General features: G+C 40.9%; 1 protein-coding gene across 5 annotated transcripts in view; it reads left to right on the forward strand.

Annotated features, from left to right (window-relative positions):
- Positions 1-21,579, forward strand: part of PLEKHG1 (pleckstrin homology and RhoGEF domain containing G1) — a 242,103-nt gene that overhangs the window by 162,508 nt on the left and 58,016 nt on the right. For all 5 annotated transcript variants that reach the window (XM_043456816.1, XM_043456813.1, XM_043456818.1 and 2 more), the window contains one exon: positions 11,726-11,826. In XM_043456816.1, coding sequence (XP_043312751.1) covers positions 11,726-11,826 — 101 coding nt within the window. The remainder of the gene's footprint in view (positions 1-11,725; positions 11,827-21,579) is intronic.

The following is a 21,579-nucleotide window of genomic DNA, read 5'->3' on the forward strand; positions in this document are numbered from 1 at the left end:
ACTGGAGTGGGTTGCCATTTTCCTCCTGCAGGGGATCTTCCCGACCCAGGGATCAAACCTGCATCTCCTGTATCTCCTCTGTAGCAGGTGGATTCCTTACTTGCTGAGCCCATCCTGTGAATGGACTAATGTTAATTCAGATACAGTACATGACAGTCCTGGTGCGTGACAGTCACCTAGTCAGTGAAAGCTGTCATTTTAGTAGGCTCCTAACTCATACCTAATAAAAACTGTATGTAGTCCTAAAGTCAACAGCAAACTTTTCCTACTGTCTGAAGATATCGTGGGTACATGCTCAGTCGTGTCTGACTCTTTGCGACCCCATGGACTGTAGCTTGCCAGGCTCCTCTGTCCATGGGTTCTCCAGGCAAGAATACCGGAGGGGGTTGCCATTCTCTTCTCCAGGGTATCTTCCCGACCCAGGGATCGAACCCAGGTCTCCTGTGTCTCCTTCACTGGGAGGTGGATTCTTTACCCCTGAGCCACCTGATTAAGAACTAAAACCTTTAAAGCAGTGGTACAGGGTTTGGGCGCCAAGCTGTAGATAGCTGGTACTGGTTTGAAGGTTTGAATGTAGCTAAGTCACTTACTCTCTGGGGAGCAATTGAACCCTTTTTTTTTTTTTTTAAATAATTTACTTGGCTGCACCAGGTCTTAGTTGCAGCATTGAAACTCTTAGTGGGATCTAGTTCCCTGACCAGGAGTGAAACCTGGGCCCTCTGCATAGAGAGTGGAGTCTTAGCCACTGGACCCCAGGGAAATCCCAATTGAACTTTTCTAAGCATCCAGCAAAATGGGATTAATAATGGGGCTCACCTCCTGGGGTTGCTATGAAGATTAAATGAGATAATGCATATAAAGTAGTGAGCTCAGTACCTAGCCCCAAACCAGATAATAATAGTAATAGTAATGATGATAATAGCAGCAGTAGTAAATAGCAGTGAGGAGGAGTTAAACCTCAGATGATCTAATAATGGACATTTATCTTACTGGTCTTTTATTTTCTTCCCCATACACAGAGCCCCTTGGGCTTTATTTAATTTTTCTTAATTACCATGTTTCAAATTACAGCAGCAGTGCCAAGATTGTAATTGAGATGAATCAGGTTCTTATTTTCAGTACTTAAAGCTTTGCCAGGACACACATCCCTCTGTCGCCTCATCAGCCTTTTCTTCATTTTCCCTCCTGAAGGATTACAGTCACATCTAATTGCATCTGTCAGCTTTCTTACTCGGAGAGTGAAAGGGGGGAGGAGTATATTCTAAGGAAGGGGCTTCCAGGTGGCTCAGCCGTAAAGAACCCACCTGCCAATGCAGGAGACATAAGAGAGTCGGGTTCGATCCCTGGGTCAGGAAGATCCCCTGGAGGAGGAAATGGCAACCCACTCCAGTATTCTTATTCTTACCTGGGAAATCCAAAGGGCAGAGGAGTCTGGCGGGCTATGGTCCACAGGGTCACAAAGAGTCAGACATGACTTAGTGACTAAACAACAATGCTAAGGTAACCCAGTGAGAAGGAAAGCCTGACAAGAGTCAGAAAAAAAAAAAAATAGGATGACCAGAGGACTCAACGGAGTGGTTAATAAACATTCTGCCCTGTCTTGTCGGCGCCCACCAGGCCCCTGGTGCCATGCCCTTCTGCAGGCAGCCTGGCAAACTCTCTGGTTGCCCATTTTAAAGATTTTGAACATATTTTATATTTACGCACATTCAGTAAGCACACAGATTATCCCAGAAATGCTTTTACTCCTTTTTTGGTATCTAGAAATGATGATTAAAGAGTACAGAGGAAAAAAAAAGAATGGTAGGTTTCAAATAAGTATGGAAAGATATCTCAACACACAGCAGATATCTCAACATATCTCTTCATGGGTCTCTGTCCACCTCTCTTGTTTTAAGAGCTTTAGCATATGAGAACGTTGTCAGTGGAACTTGGAAACCCTAAGCACAATTTTTAGAATAAAGATTTAACAAAGCAACAAAACATTAAGGGTTTTTTGTTTTTGGGGTTTTTTTTGCTGTGTTTATTACAGAAGGAACTCTTCTAAGAAATTTTCTTTTTTGTTATAACTAAAGGGTAATAGAAGAGATTAATTTTAGTGTTAAATTTGTATCCTGCTTCTTAATTGTGACATGGTTAGATTTGCTTATAGTCATCAAATTCTTCATCCTGATAAGAATATGAAGTAAGTAAAGACAATTGATTATTTTTAATTTTATTTATTTGTTTTTGGCCATGCTGGGTCTTCATGGCTGCACAGGCTTTTCTCTAGCTGCTGTGAGCAGGGGCCCATCAGTATTTGCGATGTGCCCCCTTCTCAGTGCTGTGGCCTCTGTTGTTGCAGAGAATGGGCTCTAGGGCCCACGGGCGTCAGTGGTTGCCGCATGTGGACTCAGCATTGGCGGCTCCCAGGCTCTGGAGCACTGGCTCGATAGTTGTGGCATGCAGGCTTAGGTGTTCCGAGGCATGTGGGATCGTCCCAGATCAGGGATGGAACCCCCGTCTCCTGCATTGGCAGGCAGATTCTTTACCACCGAGCCACCAAGGAAGCCCTGACAATTTTTATAATGGTTGTCAGAAGTGTAGCCAAAGGTGGGCCGCTATGGGCTTTAAGGACTTTGATATGTAAAGGGGAATGCTGTTTCTTGATATCTTGCTTCTATCATTAGACTCCTGTAGGCTGCCAGTTCTTAATGATTTTCTGCTTACAGTTTTAGAGGAAAGCCAAACAAATATTCCCCAGTACTGTATTTGCTCTTACTACTCAGGACTACTGTTTTTAACAGGACTCCTGTGTCCCCGCCCCACCCCCAAGTTTCTGTTTCTGGGACAAACTGCCTGACCCTCCCCCTTTCCAGGTCCAGCTGTCCTCCCGTCTCCTCTCCAGGGGGCACCTCCTACTCCCCCCAACCTCTTTCAGGAGGAAGAAGTGAAACAATGGAGAGAACTGAGCTGTCTCAGGTGTCATTTGTCACAGCTTAGCATGAAGGCCATTCCCGACATTTTTTACTGATGTCTTAGGTATTGAAACTATTGTAGAAGGGAAATGAGGCTGAAAGTTCCCTGTTTTTTTTTTTAATTCTTTACTCAAATATCTCAGAGCATTGATACTGACTTCCACATATGGCCAATGAAGATCAGCCTCTATACCATCAATTAGGAAAACTAATGAAAACTGATATCAGCAACAGAAGCTCCTTTAAACTGGAAATTCATTTGGGTTTCAGTCCTGCACTTGCGTGTGCATTTCTTCTTTCTCTTTTTTCCTCCCCTTTCACGCTTTCTTCCCTCTTTCTCTTCCTGCCTCATTTCTTTCCTCTTCTTTTTCTCTTCTCTTTCCCCCTGGTCCTCCTCCTTTCTCTTCCCCTCCCTCATTCTCTGAAACAAAGTTTGCAGAAAGATTTGTCCTGTTGATGACATTTTGTATTTTCAGTACAGTTCTCCAGGGGGAGGGGAGTTCTATAGATTCAGGAACAACATCGTTCCCACAGTTGGAGCTTTTGTTTCCAGTCTAATGGGGTGGCCAGAGACACACACACCCCCTGCCCCCGTTCCCATTTCTTTAGCTATATCTTCCTCCCTCGTGGATAGCAATGGAGGAAGAAAAGAGATTAACGTGAAGATTAGACTTCTGATGCTTTATCTGTAGGCTGCAGCAGGAACTTTTACTGTAAACCCCATTTAGTGGTTTATTTGGAAGAAAGATAAAAGGGTTCTTTCATTTGAAAATGTATTCTTCTATACTCTCACAGCCCTTTATAAATTCTTCTTCTTAAATAACACTTAAGTTGTTACACTGAGATTTCTTTCTTTCTGTTACTCCCATGTGAGCCGCTGGAGGGACAGGGGTCCCTTCTCAACACAGTTACTACCACTAGGTCTGTGCCTCTCCCAATATCTTCATTAACTAGGTACATTATAATAAAGCTATTGAGTGGACTACAATGCAGTTGTTATAAAGAACGAAAAGGAATTATGTTTACATATAAGAGTTATGTATGTTCTGAATGGAGAAACAAAGCTGTGAATCAAGCATAGCATCTTTTCCAGATATAATTTTTCCAGATATAATTATGCCCCGGAACATCACCCAGAAGCATGCACACCACATCTCTAATCAGAGTTATCTCTGGAGAGAGATGGGGAGGCCCTTGAGAAGGAAGAGGGAATTTCTTATTTCCTATGCTCTGACTTGTTAGAATTTTGTTTTCTACAGCATAAAATAAAACTGACCAGGGTTCACTTGGTTAGAGAGAGAGGGCCCCCTGCCCAGACATCCTGGGAGTGGTGTTTATCTTCCTGTCCTCTTGCCTTTCATCTCGTCCCCTCACCTGGGCTCTCATGGTCATCTGCTATCTTCTTCTGTGCTCACCTTTGCCAGTTACGCCCTCCTGTCATTCTAGATTTCCTCCCTCTGTCTGCTCTTTCCCTGCACCTCCCATCAGCCTGTTCATGGATGGATGAAGGAACAGATGATAGATGGCACGGACAGATGGATGGATATATGTGTGGCACTGGCAGTTTTATACCTAATGTTCCATTTTCTGATGCTGGAGTGACCTTTGGTCTCATGGCATCCTTCCTAGTTGCCTACAGACCATGGAAGGTTCTCCATGATCAAGCCTGTCCTGACTCTAGTGCTTCTCACTTTGCAGCCCCACCTCCAGGATCTGTGCATGTGCGCTGTTCATGTCCTGTTCGCTCAGCCCATCTGTGCTTCTTTCATTGATTTTTTTTTTTGGGGGGGTGTCATTTCATGCCACATAAAGGATCTTAGTTCCCTGACCAGGCATCCAACCCCGTGCCCCCTGCAGTGGAAGCGCAGAGTTTTCACCACTAGAATACCAGGGAAGTCCCTCAGCTCCTTTTCATGTCCTTGCTGCACCCTGCATTTTGTTACCATGTGCCCCTTTACTCTTCTCTGCCTTCCTGGGTGTTGTGTCTCCTCCTCCTTTCTCTCCATTCTCTGTCATCCTTAAAGACTCAGCTCCACCATCACCCCCTCTAGAAGACTTCTCCCTGCCCTGGAATTACCCACTTCCTCTCCTGCCTCCTGTCTCCCTAGTGCTGAATATTTATCAGTCATGCTGCCTGAACACCTTATTGTACTTACTTGTTTACATTTGTCTTTCAACTATGCAGGGAGCTCCTTGGAGGGAGGGATCATGTTTTATTCATTTTATTTATTCCTAGCTTGTAAAACAGAATTTGACATGCATCCTTATGACCTCAAAGTGGGGGGTAGTGTTTGTATGAATAAATGTGAATGTGCTTTTAAACTGTAAATTGACATACAAATGTAAGTTATTGTCGTATGAACATCATTCCCAAAGTAATACATGAAACTTGCAGGCAGGTTTTCTATAAACAAATGATTACTTTCTAGAAAAGGTGGAGGTGTTGGAAAAACTGAAAAAGATGCTTCCCCCAAAATAAAGACCAGTAATCTTACATAGGGATTATATCAAAGGGCTTGGAATTTGGAAATGCTAACACAAAAACTAGACCAAAAAGAGTAAGCCAAAGAGATGAAATTTTGAAACCCGAGCAAAAGGATTTATGAACAGAACCTTTTCTTCATTTTGTTTGTGCGATATGACTATCTTCAAGAGAGAGAAATAGTAGAAAAATTAGATGCTGATCTAAATAAATTTTTGTCGTCTTATGGTTTAGCTTTATTTTCACGTTAAACAGTTTGTAATTTTTAAACATTTCAAGCATTATTTTAGAGGGGAAGGTGGGGCTAGGTGCAGGGACATTAACTTAATTCTTTCAAGGCATCTTAAATAAAGCGAGCTTCCGAGGACATTGAGTTTGAATTCTGTCCCAGTTTTGAAAACATCCTCTCTCCAGCATCTCTACTGGACTGTTGTCTAGACCAGACCTTCTCAAACTGTCTGAGAGTGTGTGTGTGTGTGTGTGTGTGTGTGTGTGTGTGTGTGTGTGTGTTCCTATCAGCCACACACTGACATTTTTGTAAAACACCACACACACAAAAAAAGAATTACTAGAAAAACAAAATAGAAGATAACAGATATGCAAAATACAAGCCTGAATTTTTATTAGATTCAAAAAACATCCTTCTGTCAAAATGCTATAGAAGTCTGTACAGGCTTAGTCTCAACTTCTGAACTGACCTTGTTGTAGATCAGCAGTAGATTGCAAATTGCTTGCTATCCGTTACCACACTTCAAACAGCACTGAGTTCAAGTTTACTTGGATATTTTCTATAACAGACATCACAGAAATGAAAAAGTTATCAAGAAGAGAGCACATGTGTACAAATCTTACAATGGTGGAACTGCTGATTAGAGAAGAAATACTTTAGGCAAAATTCATAGTACTATAATAAAACCTTTTTCAAATGGTGTAAAGCTATTTTTTTGTGTGTATCTCTTCCTACCTTCCTTAGCATTGAGTGACTTCTTTGATACTCTTAGAGAATAATTATTTTCAGTGCAAAAGTTTTAAATTAATCATTGTTAACTGTGGGGTAACCATAGGTGCTGACATCAAGCCAATAAAATTAATAAGCAGCATGACAGGCTCTAATAAATTTCATTGGTGTATCTACCCTGTCATTTGAGCACAGAATGAACTATTATTATCACCGAGCTTCAAGCCTCTCATTTTGGCTTCAGATGCTTACAGCTGCTAATGCAGTGCCTGCTACAGTAGTTTCCAGTAACTGGTTTGGGGTTAAAGTATCATATTTAAAAGACTTAGTTATGATCAGTGGGGGAACATGTTGTGGCCCTATGGCTTTGATCTGTTTTCTGGAGTGGCCTGCGAAACTTTGGACTCCTAACAATCTATTTCTCAATGAGTTCAGAAAGCAAGCAGCTTTTAAAATATAGTTCCTCCACCAGGGACTCTGGGGTATTGAAACTCTTTGATCTGGGGATGGGCCATCCCCTGTTGGAAGTGGGCCATGGTTCTTTGTCTCTCACCCCAGATGAAATTCTTCAACTCCCTCAACTTGGTCCTTCCTTGACATGAAGAATTTAGTATCAGGTTTCTGAACAATGGGTCAGCTTCACGCTTGAAGTGAGAAAAAGGATTCTTCCTTTTCTCCTTAAACCCCATTGCAGCCGTTCAGGTGAATTTGGCATCCCCACAGCAGCTTTGTCCCAGCCTTAATGCTGCTGTTGGGTGTAGGTAGGTCATGCCTGCCAGTATCTTCCATTTTACTTTTTTAATTTCATACTCATCTGCAACCTTCTGTTTTACCTTCTTAATTTTGCATATGGTGTGTCTTTTTATTTATTTTTTTAAGGCTCATTTACTTTTTTAATTTTTTGGCCACTCTGTGCAGTGTGTAGGATTCTAGTTCCCTGACCAGGGATGGAACCTTCACCGCCCCTACATTGGTGACAGAAAGTCTTAACCACTGGACCACCTGATGTGTCCTTTTATTTTTTTTTTATTTATTTTTTATTTTTTATTAGTTGGAGGCTAATTACTTCACAACATTTCAGTGGGTTTTGTCATACATTGATATGAATCAGCCATGGATTTACACGTATTCCCCATCCCGATCCCCCCTCCCACCTCCCTCTCCACCCGATTCCTCTGGGTCTTCCCAGTGCACCAGGTCCGAGTACTTGTCTCATGCATCCCACCTGGGCTGGTGATCTGTTTCACCATAGATAGTATACATGCTGTTCTTTTGAAACATCCCACCCTCACCTTCTCCCACAGAGTTCAAAAGTCTGTTCTGTATTTCTGTGTCTCTTTTTCCGTTTTGCATATAGGGTTATCGTTACTATCTTTCTAGATTCCATATATATGTGTTAGTATGCTGTAATGTTCTTTATCTTTCTGGCTTACTTCACTCTGTATAATGGGCTCCAGTTTCATCCATCTCATTAGGATTGATTCAAATGAATTCTTTTTAATGGCTGAGTAATATTCCATGGTGTATATGTACCACAGCTTCCTTATCGATTCATCTGCTGATAGGTTCATAGCATTACAGGCTTACATCAAGAAACAAGAAAAAAGCCAAATAAATAACCTAACTCTACACATAAAGCAATTAGAGAAGGAAGAAATGAAGAACCCCAGGGTTAGCAGAAGGAAAGAAATCTTAAAAATGAGGGCAGAAATAAATGCAATAGAAACTAAAGAGACCATAGCAAAAATCAACAAAGCTAAAAGCTTGTTTTTTGAAAAAATAAACAAAATTGACAAACCATTAGCAAGACTCATTAAGAAACAAAGAGAGAAGAACCAAATTAACAAAATTAGAAATGAAAATGGAGAGATCACAACAGACAACACTGAAATACAAAGGATCATAAGAGACTACTACCAGCAGCTCTATGCCAATAAAATGGACAACTTGGATGAAATGGACAAATTCTTAGAAAAGTATAACTTTCCAAAACTGAACCAGGAAGAAATAGAAGATCTTAACAGACCCATCACAAGCAAGGAAATCAAACTGTAATCAGAAATCTTCCAGCAAACAAAAGCCCAGGACCAGATGGCTTCACAGCTGAATTCTACCAAAAATTTAGAGAAGAGCTAACACCTATCTTACTCAAACTCTTCCAGAAAACTGCAGATGAAGGTAAGCTTCCAAACTCATTCTATGAGGCCACCATCACCCTAATTCCAAAACCAGACAAAGATGCCACAAAAAAAGAAAACTACAGGCCAATATCACTGATGAACATAGATGCAAAAATCCTTAACAAAATTCTAGCAAACAGAATCCAACAACATATTAAAAAAATCATACACCATGACCAAGTGGGCTTTATCCCAGGAATGCAAGGATTCTTTAATATCCGCAAATCAATCAATGTAATACATCACATTAACAAATTGAAAGATAAAAACCATATGATTATCTCAATAGATGCAAGAGAAAGCCCTTTGACAAAATTCAACACTCATTTATGATTAAAACTCTCCAGAAAGCAGGAATAGAAGGAACATACCTCAACATAATAAAAGCTATATATGACAAACCCACAGCAAGCATCACCCTCAATGGTGAAAAATTGAAAGCATTTCCCCTGAAATCAGGAACAAGACAAGGGTGCCCACTCTCACCACTACTATTCAACATAGTGTTGGAAGTTTTGGCCACAGCAATCAGAGCAGAAAAAGAAGTAAAAGGAATCCAGATAGGAAAAGAAGAATTGAAACTCTCGCTGTTTGCAGATGACATGATCCTCTACATAGAAACCCCTAAAGACTCTTCCAGAAAATTACTAGAGCTAATCAATGAATATAGTAAAGTTGCAGGATATAAAATTAACACACAGAAATCCCTTGCATTCCTATGTACTAACAATGAAAAAACAGAAAGAGAAATTAAGGAAACAATACCATTCACCATTGCAACAAAAAGAATAAAATACTTAGGAGTATATCTACCTAAAGAAACAAAAGACCTATACATAGAAAACTATAAAACACTGATGAAAGAAATCAAAGAGGACACAAACAGATGGAGAAACATACCGTGTTCATGGATTGGAAGAATCAATATTGTCAAAATGGCTATTCTACCCAAAGCAATCTATAGATTCAATGCAATCCCTATCAAGCTACCAACGGTATTTTTCACAGAACTAGACCAAAGAATTTCACAATTTGTATGGAAATACAAAAAACCTCGAATAGCCAAAATAATCTTGAGAAAGAAGAATGGAACTGGAGGAATCAACCTGCCTGACTTCAGACTCTACTACAAAGCCACAGTCATCAAGACAGTATGGTACTGGCACAAAGACAGAAATATAGATCAATGGAACAGAATAGAAAGCCCAGTGATGTGTCCTTTTAAAATGTTAATCAAAGTATTAAAAAAGCTATCAAATATAAGCATTCAGCGCAGGTAACTATTAGCAGCCCATCTCTTTGGACCACATGTAATTTTATGAAACTGTCAAGAAACACACGTATTTGTCTTTTTGAGGACACCTCACTTTGATTCATACTTGCTCACAATGCCCTCTTCCTTCAACTCTAGCCTTCTTTACAATTTTTTATTTGGGCATTATCTCTAGAGCCTGTACAGGTACTTGAAGCTCCCTATAATCGTTCCAGTCATAAAAGTAAGGAGGCTGGGTCTTGCTCTTGTGGGTTTTTAATGGCAATTACACACTTAAACCTTGTAAGTCTAATTTCTTATTGAGAGGACCGCTTTCTGAAGAAGAAAAGACGTCACCATCAAGCTTGTTAAAACATAAAAAGGCTTACGAACATCACTTCCTGCATGACCATGATGGTTAAGAACCAGAATGGTTAGTTATTTGACGCAGTCTGTGAGCCCGGCTAGGGAGACAGTTCCTGATGAAGCCCGGCCTGGTTTTCATTTGAGGAGCATGAAGGGCACAAGGGGGAGGCTGTGGCTTATTAAAAGACAAAAGCAACAATTATCTGCCGCTTCTCACATTTCAGCTTCTCCTTTCACTAGTTGCGCCTAAATATTGTTGTGTTTGTGACTGGTCATTGGAATGCAGTCCAGGGCTGGGATTTTCAGGGTCTGGCTGACTTTCCCCCCCTGCCGAGACTTCCCCAAGGAGCTGCAGAGCTCCGGGTGACGTCTGGTGGAGAACTATCCTGCATTGTTCAGCCCAGGGCGGGAGACTATTTATTTTTGATTTTACGTTATTTCAGCTGTTTTCACTTTTTTCTTTATTGTTTTCTTGCCTCCTACAGAGTTCTCTTTTCAAGTCTGGCTGGGGCAAGGGGGACACTCAGGGACTCGGCACACAGCATGGAGAACAGTTTTCCCCTCTCTCAGCAGTTCAAATAGCTTCTAAGCCACGTCCATTTAACCCACTGTGGGCCTGAGCCCACGCCACGTCAGCTCAGTTGGGAGTTGCTGCCGTGTTAAAATGGATAAAATCATTTCAGTGCAGTTCATAGCTCCTTAACATGGTCTATTAGATCATATGAGTGAGTTATATGTTTATTTTAAAAAAACATATAATGTTTAGAAAGCATTTTTTAAACTAGCATTTGAGGATGCATTTAGTTCCATAGTTTCACAACAGCTTTCTGACTTAAAAAGGTGATGTTTAAAACAATTTCTTTGCATTTCACAATTTTATTCCTGGCTTCCCACTGTGTGAATTTTGCAGTATCTTTTTTACCATATATTAATATCAGTTGAGGGGACAGCAAGCAATGTTGTTATGCCAGAAGTCTGACTTTATTGGTAACCATGGTCATTATGTTATCCACCTAGGGAAGTACTAATACATTTTAGGTGTAGATATGTTAATATAGGGTTTCCCTGGTGGCTCAGACGATAAAAGACTCTGCCTGCAATGCAGGAGACCTGGTTCGATCCCTAGGTCAGGACGATCCCCTGGAGGAGGGCATGGCAATCCACTCCAGTCTTCTTGCCTGGAGAATTCCATGGACAGAGGAGCCTGGTGGGCTCCAGTCCATGAGGGTCACAGAGACACTACTGATCATGTGCGCATGTGCGCGCGCGCGCGCACGCACACACACACACACACACACACACACATTTTAATGTATATACACCCTTTCTCCTTGTTCAAACTCCCTGCTCTATAAATAGGGAAATATTATCATTATTAATAAAAGAGATTCTGTATTCTCACGGTAGAGTTAATGAGCACATTAGCATAATAATTACTTGAAACGAATATGAAAGGTTCACCACACATAACTAAAGATGTCTTGGAAAAGAACAGGAGTGTTTATGACATCTTTCTTGTTGGTTTCACAGGATTACCTTGACTGTATCAGGGACCAGACAAAACTTCCTCTGGGGACAGATGAAAGATCAGCCCTTTTTGGAAACATACAGGATATCTACCACTTTAATAGGTAAGTTAATACTCAGAAGATTGTTCTCACATAAGAACACTGAGTTTTTCTCAAATGAAGGTGGCCTCAGAAAACTTACCAGAAATCCCTGATTCTACTTCATCAATTTCTGTGAGCTATCATGCCGTGAAGTTTTCTACTTGGAAACATCCTTGTTTGTATATGAGTCTCAGATTAATTCAGAATCCCATCCCATTCTATCCTCCTGGCTCAGAGAAGAGACCTATACGCCATGACAGAACAGAGGCATCTTTGTTCCACAATACAGGGTGAACAGGGCATCCAGAAATATATGCTGCCTCAGTCCCCCAGCATCTCCACTCCCACTGGATTTTCTAAAAATTTTTCTCTGCCTAAGGAGTGGGCAAGAGAGTAAACAAACAATAAATACTTTAATCATAACAGATATTAATGCAAATTAATAATTAAAATTTATAGTACTTAATTTAATTCAGACATCTATTGAGTACCTACTGTGTAGCAGGCACGGGGCTTAGAAAAGTACCACAGGAAACAAGACAGACAGGGAGCTGAAGGGGATGGAGTGAGCAAATCAGTTATTATATTGTAGTACCTCTTGGAAGACCAGGTAGTAGGCAGGTAATGAGCACAGACTCTGGTTTCCAACGTATCTGGGTTTGCATGCCAACTGGGTCCTGTCTATATTCTTTGGGGAATTTTAGATAGGATACAGGTGGTCCCTGACTTATGATGTTTCAACTCGTGAGTTTTTTGGGTTTTTTTTGTTTGTTTTTTTTTTTTTTTTACTTTACAATGGTGCAAAAACAAGATCTGTTCAGTAGAAACCGTATTTCAAATTTTGAATTTTGATTTCCCCCCGCCCGTCCAACCCCCCCAGGCAGTGAGCTATAGCTCTCAGTCAGGCATGCAGTCATGATGGTAAACAACCAATACACTTACACCATTCCATTTTCACTTTTAGTACAGTATTCAATACATTGCATGAGACAGTCAACATTTTATTACAAAGAGGCTCTGGGTTGGATAGTTTTGCCCAACTGGAGGCTAATGTAAGTGTTCTAAACACATTTAAGGTAAGTGAGGTGAGGCTTTTGTGTTCAGTAGATCAAGTGTATTTTAAAGCATTTTTAAAATTTTTTATTTACTTTATTTTTGGATTGGCTGCATCTTCATTGCTGCTTGCAGGCTTTCTCTAGTTGCGGTGATCAGGGGCTACTCTCTAGTTGCAGGGGCTTCTCTTGATGCTGAGCACACGCTCTAGAGCATGGGCTTAGTTGTTGTGGCACACAGGTTTGGTTTCCCCACGGCATGTGAAATCTTCCCAGACCAGGAATCAAAGCTTTGTCCCTTAAATTGGCAGGTGGATTCTTAACCACTGGACCACCGGGGAAGTCATTAATGCATTTCTGAGTTCTGACATTTTCAACTTACAGTGGGTTTATTGGGTCATAATGCCCTCCCTCATTTCAAGTCTTGCTCACATCTTCCTATCTCTATAAGGTTTATTGCCTGCCTGTGTGCTAAGTCGCTTCAGTTGTGTCTGAGTCTGTGTGACCCCATGGACTGTAGCTCCCAGGCTCCTCTGTCCATGGGAATTCTCCAGGCAAGAATACTGGAGTGAGTTGCCATGCCCTCCTCCAGGGGATCTTCCCAATCCAGGGATCAAACCTGTATCTCTTGTGTCCCCTGCATTGGCAGGCAGATTCTTTGCCACTGGTACCACCTGGGAAGCTCAGAGTTACAGTAAAACCTCCTTAGAAAGTTCTATAATGCCCGATCATGGGGTCACTCAACCAGAGTGTAAATTATAATACTGAAGTTAGTATATGTGAGCTCCTTGAGGGTAGGATCCACATCTCCTTGGCCTTCCCTAACATCCGTGTGGATCCCTAACACTATCCCAAGCCTGGCCTCTGGAAGACACATTTGAATTATCAACCTGTCCCTTAATTTTGAAAGCCTGGGACATGAAAAAAGCCAGTGTTGCAACATCTCTTTCATTGGACTCAGTAGACTTTGAAAACCAATTTGTATGTTCCAAGATAGCGGTTCTGAACCTGGACTACACATTGGAATTCCCTGGGAAGGATTGTGCTTTGTTTTGTTTTTAATATGATGACTCCTGCCCCCAAAAGTTCTAATTAATGGGTCTGTGGTGGGATCAGGGCATCAGGATTTTTTAAAAGGTCCTCAGATGCTGGGAAAGATAGAAGACAAAAGGGGAAGGGGGCGGCAGAGGATGAGATAGTTAGATAGCATCACTGACTCAATGAACATGAATTTGAACAAACTCTGGGAGATAGTGGAGGACAGAGGAGCCAGGCGTGCTACTGGAGTCCATGGGGTCACAAAGAGTTGGACATGACTTAGCGACTGAACAACAACAATAGATGTGCAGCCATGGTTGAGAAATACTGTCTAGATAAAATAAATGCAATAATAAGAAAATAGAGGAATGGCATTAGAAAATGGAATTAGGGAATTTAGAATCTGCATGTGCATTAGTAACGTGCTGATGTTGGAGCCGGCTTCATTTAGCAACTCTGAGGGTAATAGTCCGAGGAACCGTGAGTGGCTTCTCCACCCAGAGCTCCCTGATGGTACAATAACCTAGGAAGAGGAATCAGGCCTCGTGTTGGGAGGCCCTGGCCTCAGCTTTCTGGTGGTTTGGCTGTGCATTGACTATAATGACTGTTTATCTAGTACTTGTCCATGCCAGAGGCCATAGAGCTTTATGTGCATTATCGCTTTATATAAGTCTGGGCTTCTCTGACTCCAAGCCCCAGGCACCTAGCCACATTCCCTCCTGCCAGAACAGAGCCCTGCTTTTCAGGTCTTGATTTGTGGCATTGTGGCATAGTCCAGGCAGGAAGGGTTTTCTACTCCCTGGAGTTTAAAGCTTCCTGTGTCTCCTAATTTAAAGGAAAACAAGACAGAAGTAGCCCCCCAATGTCAGCAAGAAGGGACAGCTGACAAAGTTGGAAGACAGGTCTTCATATGCCTGAATTGTTCTCTGTGCTTTTCTCTTTGGTGTTTGCTGAACAAGGAAATCAGACGTGACTAAAGTGAACCTGAGTCAGGGTGATGATGACATGTGAGTCATCAGAGGTGACACAATTCTAGCTGATGGTGCTCATGCCTGTCCCTTTGGTACATCACAGTGGTAAATCTCCTGCACGTGCATTGTCTCCTTTCATCCTCTCAACAGCTCTGAGGCAGATAAGATGCAAAATGTGTACACATTGTTTGGACAGAGGAAACAGTGTAGAAGGTCCTTTGCTCAAGGACATAGAGCTAGAAAACCAACCCAGCCTATTTTGATTTTTTTATTTTGTTTATTTTTAACTTTTTATTTTATACTGGAGTGTTAGTTTCAGGGGTACAACAAAGTGACTCAGTTTTATATATATATATATACATATATATATTTATACACATACATATGAATCTATTCTTTTTCAAATTCTTTTCCCAGTTAGACTATTACAGTATATTGAGCAGAGTTCCTAATATTATACAGTAGATCCATGTTGGTTATCCATTTTAAATATAGCGGCATGTACATGTCAATCCCAAACTGCCTAAATGCCCCTACCCCTTGTTCTGCCCTGCCTGCCATGGCGTTAGCCATGACAGCCTCACACCCCTCACCCTTACACTCTAGTAAACATCAGTTTGTTCTCTTAAGTCTGAGTCTGTTTCTGTTTTGTAAATCAGTTCATTTGTTTCGTCTGTTTTATATTCTGTGGATAAGTGATATCTTATGACATTTTCCTTGCTCTATCTGACTTCATTCAGTATGATAATCTCTAGGTTCATCCATGTTGCTGCCAATGGCCTTATTTTATTCTTTTTAATGGCTGAGTAATATTCCATGGTATATATGTACCACATCTTCTTTATCCATTCTCCTATTGATGGAAGCCTATTTTAAACACCTGGTTTTGTTGAATCTCAACTAGTATTCTTCTTTTTTTTTTTTTTATTTCCAAGAATATTTTTCTGTTTAACTTTTACAGTTAATTGTCTGTACTATATTGTCCCTATTTGCTTTTATTTCCTTTCTCTTAACTCTGGACTAAATTTAGAGCTTAAATGTCTTTACTATTATATTTCATTAAATAACAGTATCGATGTGAGTTTTTCTGTTAATGCCTCTTACGAACCCTCTGTTCTGTACCCAACATCAGTTGATTTCAAAGATACAACTATCTGGCAAATCTATGGTTAAGGCTTGAAATGATTTTAAAATTTTTACTAGTTCAGGTCCAGATGCCTCATCATAATATAATACTATTGTGCCCAACTAAGCAAGATTTAAATCTCCAAAACTAAAGAGGGCAAAGAGAAAATGGTTTTATGCTGGCCTGAAAAATTTTCCCCTGGTGGCTCAGACAAGAAAGAATCTGCCTGCAATCCAGGAGACCTGGGTTGGGAAAATCCCCTGGAGAAGAAAATGGCTGCCCACTCCAGTATTCTTGCCTGGAGAATCCCGTAGACAGATGAGCCTGGCGAGCTACAGTCCACGGGATCCCAGAGAGTCCTACATGACTGAGTAACTAACACTTTAGAAAATTTTAGCTGATAAGATTGTTTTTCAGGAAGTATTTCCAAAATACGGGAAAGCGTATGATAAACACTTATAAAGCACCCTATTTCATCAAGGCCTTTCTTTATGCCATATTTGCTTTAGAAATGCTTGGAAGTCTGAAGGCTTTACCAGTAATGCTGAGCCCCCGACATGCCCCTCCGAATGGCATCCCACTCTGTGCAGAGTGGCACAGTGATGTGCTGATGAGCCAGTCCTCCAGGGTGAGGACAAAGGAGGGGGAATCTGAGATTTTTAATGTCTGCCAATTCCTATGGTATAAACACACCTACAGCAGATTTCAGGCTACTAAGAAGACCTTACTGAACATGGAATTAGGAAGAGATGTGCAGAATTGGCTCAGAAAAGTCAGTATAATCTGGCTCAAAACACCGCGATCACTATAACTATTATCCAGGACTTTGTGTTTCATCCCCAAGTAATATCTTTGTTGCCATGACTCTAAGTATATATACCTAGTGTGCTTTAACTTACTTCAAACATGGCGTGCACTGTATCAGTCTTTTACAAGTTTTTTTCATGCAACGGTGCTTTTGAGATTTATAGTTCTCCTCTGCTTCTTTTAACTGCAATGCAGTATTCCATTATAGGATGTATTACCTTGCATTTTGCTGATTGCAAAAGACTAAGCCTCTTCTCTTGTTTTTTGGCCACTTTGATTTCTTCTCTGAATTTCTGGCTCCTACTCATTGCCCAGGTTTCTGTCAAGATGTTTCTTTTTCTTATGATTGTTTAGGAGTTCTTGATGAGTTCTGTCTGGAGATCTTTGTGGATGATGCAAATTGTAGTCCTCAGTTAGTATGAGATTTGTCTTTTAATTGTGGCTTCTTTGAAAAGAAGTTATAAAATTCATGATTTTGACTACTCTAAGTAAATGTAATTTTTATTGTATGAGAATTTTGTATTTGTTTAAAAAGTATCTCTTTTATAAATGTGCTCAGTTCATAAATATTCTCTATATTTTCCCTGAAAGTCTTAAAATTTTAGCTTTCCACTTACATCTTTAATCTAAAATTGATGGAAATGTGGTATGTGATAGGAAATCGAAATCCTTATTTTCAGGGAATTCCCTGAAAGTCCAGTGGATTAGGACTCTGTGCTTTCACAGAGGGTGTGTTTGGCTACGGTCATACCACCCTGAACATGCCCGATCTCATCTGGGTGTGTTTTCAATCCCTGATTGGGGAACTTATTATCATAAGATATGCAAGCCATGCAGTGGAGCCAAAAAAGAAAGAAAAAAAAAAAAAGACCTCTTTTCATATAACTAGCCCATAGTCCCATCACCATAGACTGAAAAATAGATCTTCTCTATGCTGATTTGTAGTTCTGCATTTCTCCCAGGTAAAGTTTACGTGTATGGATGGTTCTGTTTCTGGGCTGTGTTTTGTTTTGTTGGTCTCTTTGTCCATCCTTACTCCATACCACAGCATCTTAATTATTAAACCCATGTTGCTCTTCTTCTACAGTGACTTCGCATTTCTTAACTCTTTGCACTGCCAAGTGATCTTTTCATTTCTTTTTGCTTTAGTTTGTCAAGTTCCATGAAGGGAGCTCTCTTGGGACTTTTATTGGAATTTGATTTAATTTACAGGTTAATTTTGGCAGTTGTGCTATCTTTATAATACTGGGTCATCCAACCATAAACATATCTCATCCATCAAGCTTTTTAAAAATACCCTATAATAACATTTTATAATTTCTCCATCACATTCATACATGTCACTTTTAAACACTTGTTCTTTTTGACGTTATTTTGGACTAGAATATTTTCCTATTTTATAACTCGCCATTATTGTCATGTAGGAATGCTTTCGATTTTTGTATGTTGACACGGTATTCAACCAGCTTTTTAAAATGTCCCATCAGTTCTAATTGTTTATAGACCCTTTAGGTTTTCTATGTAGACAATGGTGTTTGAAAATGAGAATTTTTTCCCTTCCTTTACAGTTATTCTGCCCCTTATATATATATATATATATATATTTTTTTTTTCTTGTCTTACTGCTTTGGATAAGTCTTCTCAAACAGTGCTAATTAGATTCTTGCATTCTTATCTTCTTTCTGACATTAGTAGGAATGCTTTAACTGTTTCACCGTTAACTATGATGTTTGTTCTGAGATTTAGATACTTACTTCTATTTTGCTAAGATTTTAGTGCAAATGAATATTGAATTTTATTGCATGTGTAATCATCCTTTAAGAAAATTAGCATATGATTTTTCTCCTACTCATAACGTGGCAAATTATATTAATAGGCCTTCTGATTTGAATCATATGTACACTACTAGAATGAACCCTGGGTTTCCCAGATGGCAGCAGTGGGAAAGAACCTGTCTGCCAGGAGACATTAGAGGTATGGGTTCAGTCTCTGGGTGGGGAATATCCCCTGGAGGAGGGCATGGCAACCCACTCCAGTATTCTTACCTGGAGAATCCCATGGATAGAGGAGCCTGGCAGGCTACAGTCCATGGGGTTGCAATGAGTTGGACACGCCTGAAGCGACTTAGAAATATAGCACAAAGTGACTTAGCACACGTGCACACATACACCCTGCCTGGCCATGATGTTTCATATATTTGTGCATGATGAGTTTAGTTTGTGTTTTTTTAAAGAACTTTTTCGTGCATGTTCATAAATGACAGCAGTGTATAATTTCTTTCCTTGTACTGTCTTTGTTCATTTTGGGCATATTACTAGATTCAAATTGTTATCTCATGAAGCCTTCCAACATGAACTGTTTTGAAATACAATTGAGATTTCATTTTTGTTGTCTTTTTTGTAGTCAAATCTTTCTCTCATAATCCCTATGATAGCCTGGAAATTTAAGACTCTGTTTTGGTGTCTGATAGAAATTCCCAAATGGTCAGTAAACTAGCTCAGTCCAAAGAAACCAGTTTAACTTGTTACCTAAACTCCCAATACTTTTTTTCCTTAACTGCATGTTAAAGAGATGTCAATTGTTTTTACACAAGCATCCCTCTCTTGGGATACAGAAGAGTTATTTAGACTGTAATTTGACTCTTTCTTTAAGAATGAAGAGTGAGGAAGTAGAGACCATTTCTCTACATCAGAATTTTATTTTTAAATTATTTTTTAGCAAGTTACGATCAGCTAAGTTCTCTTTCCTCAAAAGATGAGAGGAGAATTTTCCTATTTCCTTCAACTCTTTCTCTCTCTTTTTTAAAATTTTATTTATTTATTTGACTACTCTGGGTTACTGTGTGCAGACTTTCTCTAATTGCGGTGAGTAGGGGGCTACTCCTTAGTTGTAGTGCATGGATTTCTCTTTGTGATGACTTTTCTTGTTGTAGAGCATGGGCTCTTGAGTGTGTGGGCTTCAGTGGTTGTGGCACATGAGCTTAGTTGCCCTGCGACATATGGAATCTTCCCAGACCAGGATCTTCCCAAGATCAAACTTGTATCCCCTGCACTGGTAGGTGGATTATTAACTACTGGACCACCAGGAAAGTCCTACCCTTTCTTTTCATTTGGTATACCTATATTGAGTCACTGTGGCATGTCAAACACTAGGCTAAATCTATTAGTCTAAAGATGAATGACATTGTCATGTAGCAGAGGCAGTAAGTCCTATACCCAAGGAATGAACAAAACTTTACTTCAAGAACTCTGAGGAGCAAGGAATTGATTTAATCTGAGGGATCAGTGAAAGCATCCCAGACCAAGTAACTTACGTCTTAAGACAAAATGTTTATTTGGGTCATGCTTCTTTTCTCCTTTGAAATGTTGTTTAGAAAGCAAATCATGGGGTCAGTTCAGTTCAGTTCAGTCGCTCAGTCATGTCTGACTCTTTGTGACCCCATGGACTGCAACACCCCAGGCTTCCCTGTCCATCACCAACTCCCAGAGCTTACTCAAACTCATGTCCATTGAGTCACTGATGCAATTCAACCGTCTCATCCTCTGTCATACCCTTCTCCTCCCACCCTCAATCTTTCCCAGCATCAGGGTCTGTTCCAATGAGTCTGCTCTTCACATCAGGTGGCCAAAGTATTGGAGTTTCAGCTTCAACATTAGTCCTTCCAATGATAATTCAGGACTGATTTCCTTGAGGATTGACTGATTTCATCTCCTTGCAGTCCAAGGGACTCTCAAAAGTCTTCTCCAACACCACAGTTCAAAAGCATCAATTCTTCAGCACTCAGCTTTCTTTTTTTTTTTTTTTAGCAGCTGTATTTAAATATAGTTTAATGTGATTTTATTATGCTATTAAATTATGTTTAATATTATATATGTTATATTATTATGTTATTAAAATGTTATTCTAGGAGGGCTCTGTAAGCTTCACAAAATTGCCAGGAGTCCACAGCAGGAAAAAAGGGTTAAGAGAGCCTTTAGGTGGCATGTTTCAGATGGGCCGCCCCACCAGCTGGGTCCTGGAGGGGAGACCACAGGCGTGGAGCTGGCAGTGACTCTGAGGGCACGGGGCTGAGCGAAGCTGGCCTCCGCGGCCACGGAGACGGGCACCGTCATCACAGCCTAGTCCATGCACTCTCCAGCCTCCGTGTGGATTCTTAGGTGGCGGTCCAGATCTTTCATGCCATGGACAGTTTTGAAGTGGCAACCTGGATAGCAGCAGTTGAAGGTCCTCTCCCCAAGGGTCGCTGCTGGTTCCTTTGACTCGGGGGGAAGAGCCGCAACAGGGGCTTTCTGGACATCACTGCTGTCAGCGGAGGGACAAGGTGGTGTGGGAGCGTCATTATCTAGTTCCGAAGCCGGCTCCCCCTCCGCCTCCCGGGCCGCCTCGGCGAACTCCCGGATCGCCGGCTGCGGCTGCTTGGAGCTGAGATGCTGGGGCCTGGCCTGCTTGCGCCGCGACATGGCGTGAGGATCGGGGCTCCGGCGACTCCCTGCGAGCGGCCAGCCTCACACAGCCAATTGCCGGAGTTCGGGAATTAACCCGGCTCGGCCGGAGCCTCAGCTTTCTTTATAGTACAACTCTCACATCCGTACATGACTACTGGAAAAACCATAGCTTTGACTAGATGGACCTTGGTTGGCAAAGTCACATCTCTGCTTTTTAATATGCTGTCCAGGTTGGTCATAACTTTTCTTCCAAGGATCAAGCGTCTTTTAATTTCATGGCTGCAATCACCATCTGCAGTGATTTTGGAGCAACCCAAAATGAAGTCTCTCAGTGT

This window comes from Cervus canadensis, chromosome 33 (genome assembly GCF_019320065.1).
Source record: "Cervus canadensis isolate Bull #8, Minnesota chromosome 33, ASM1932006v1, whole genome shotgun sequence".
In the NCBI taxonomy this organism is placed as follows: domain Eukaryota; kingdom Metazoa; phylum Chordata; class Mammalia; order Artiodactyla; family Cervidae; genus Cervus; species Cervus canadensis.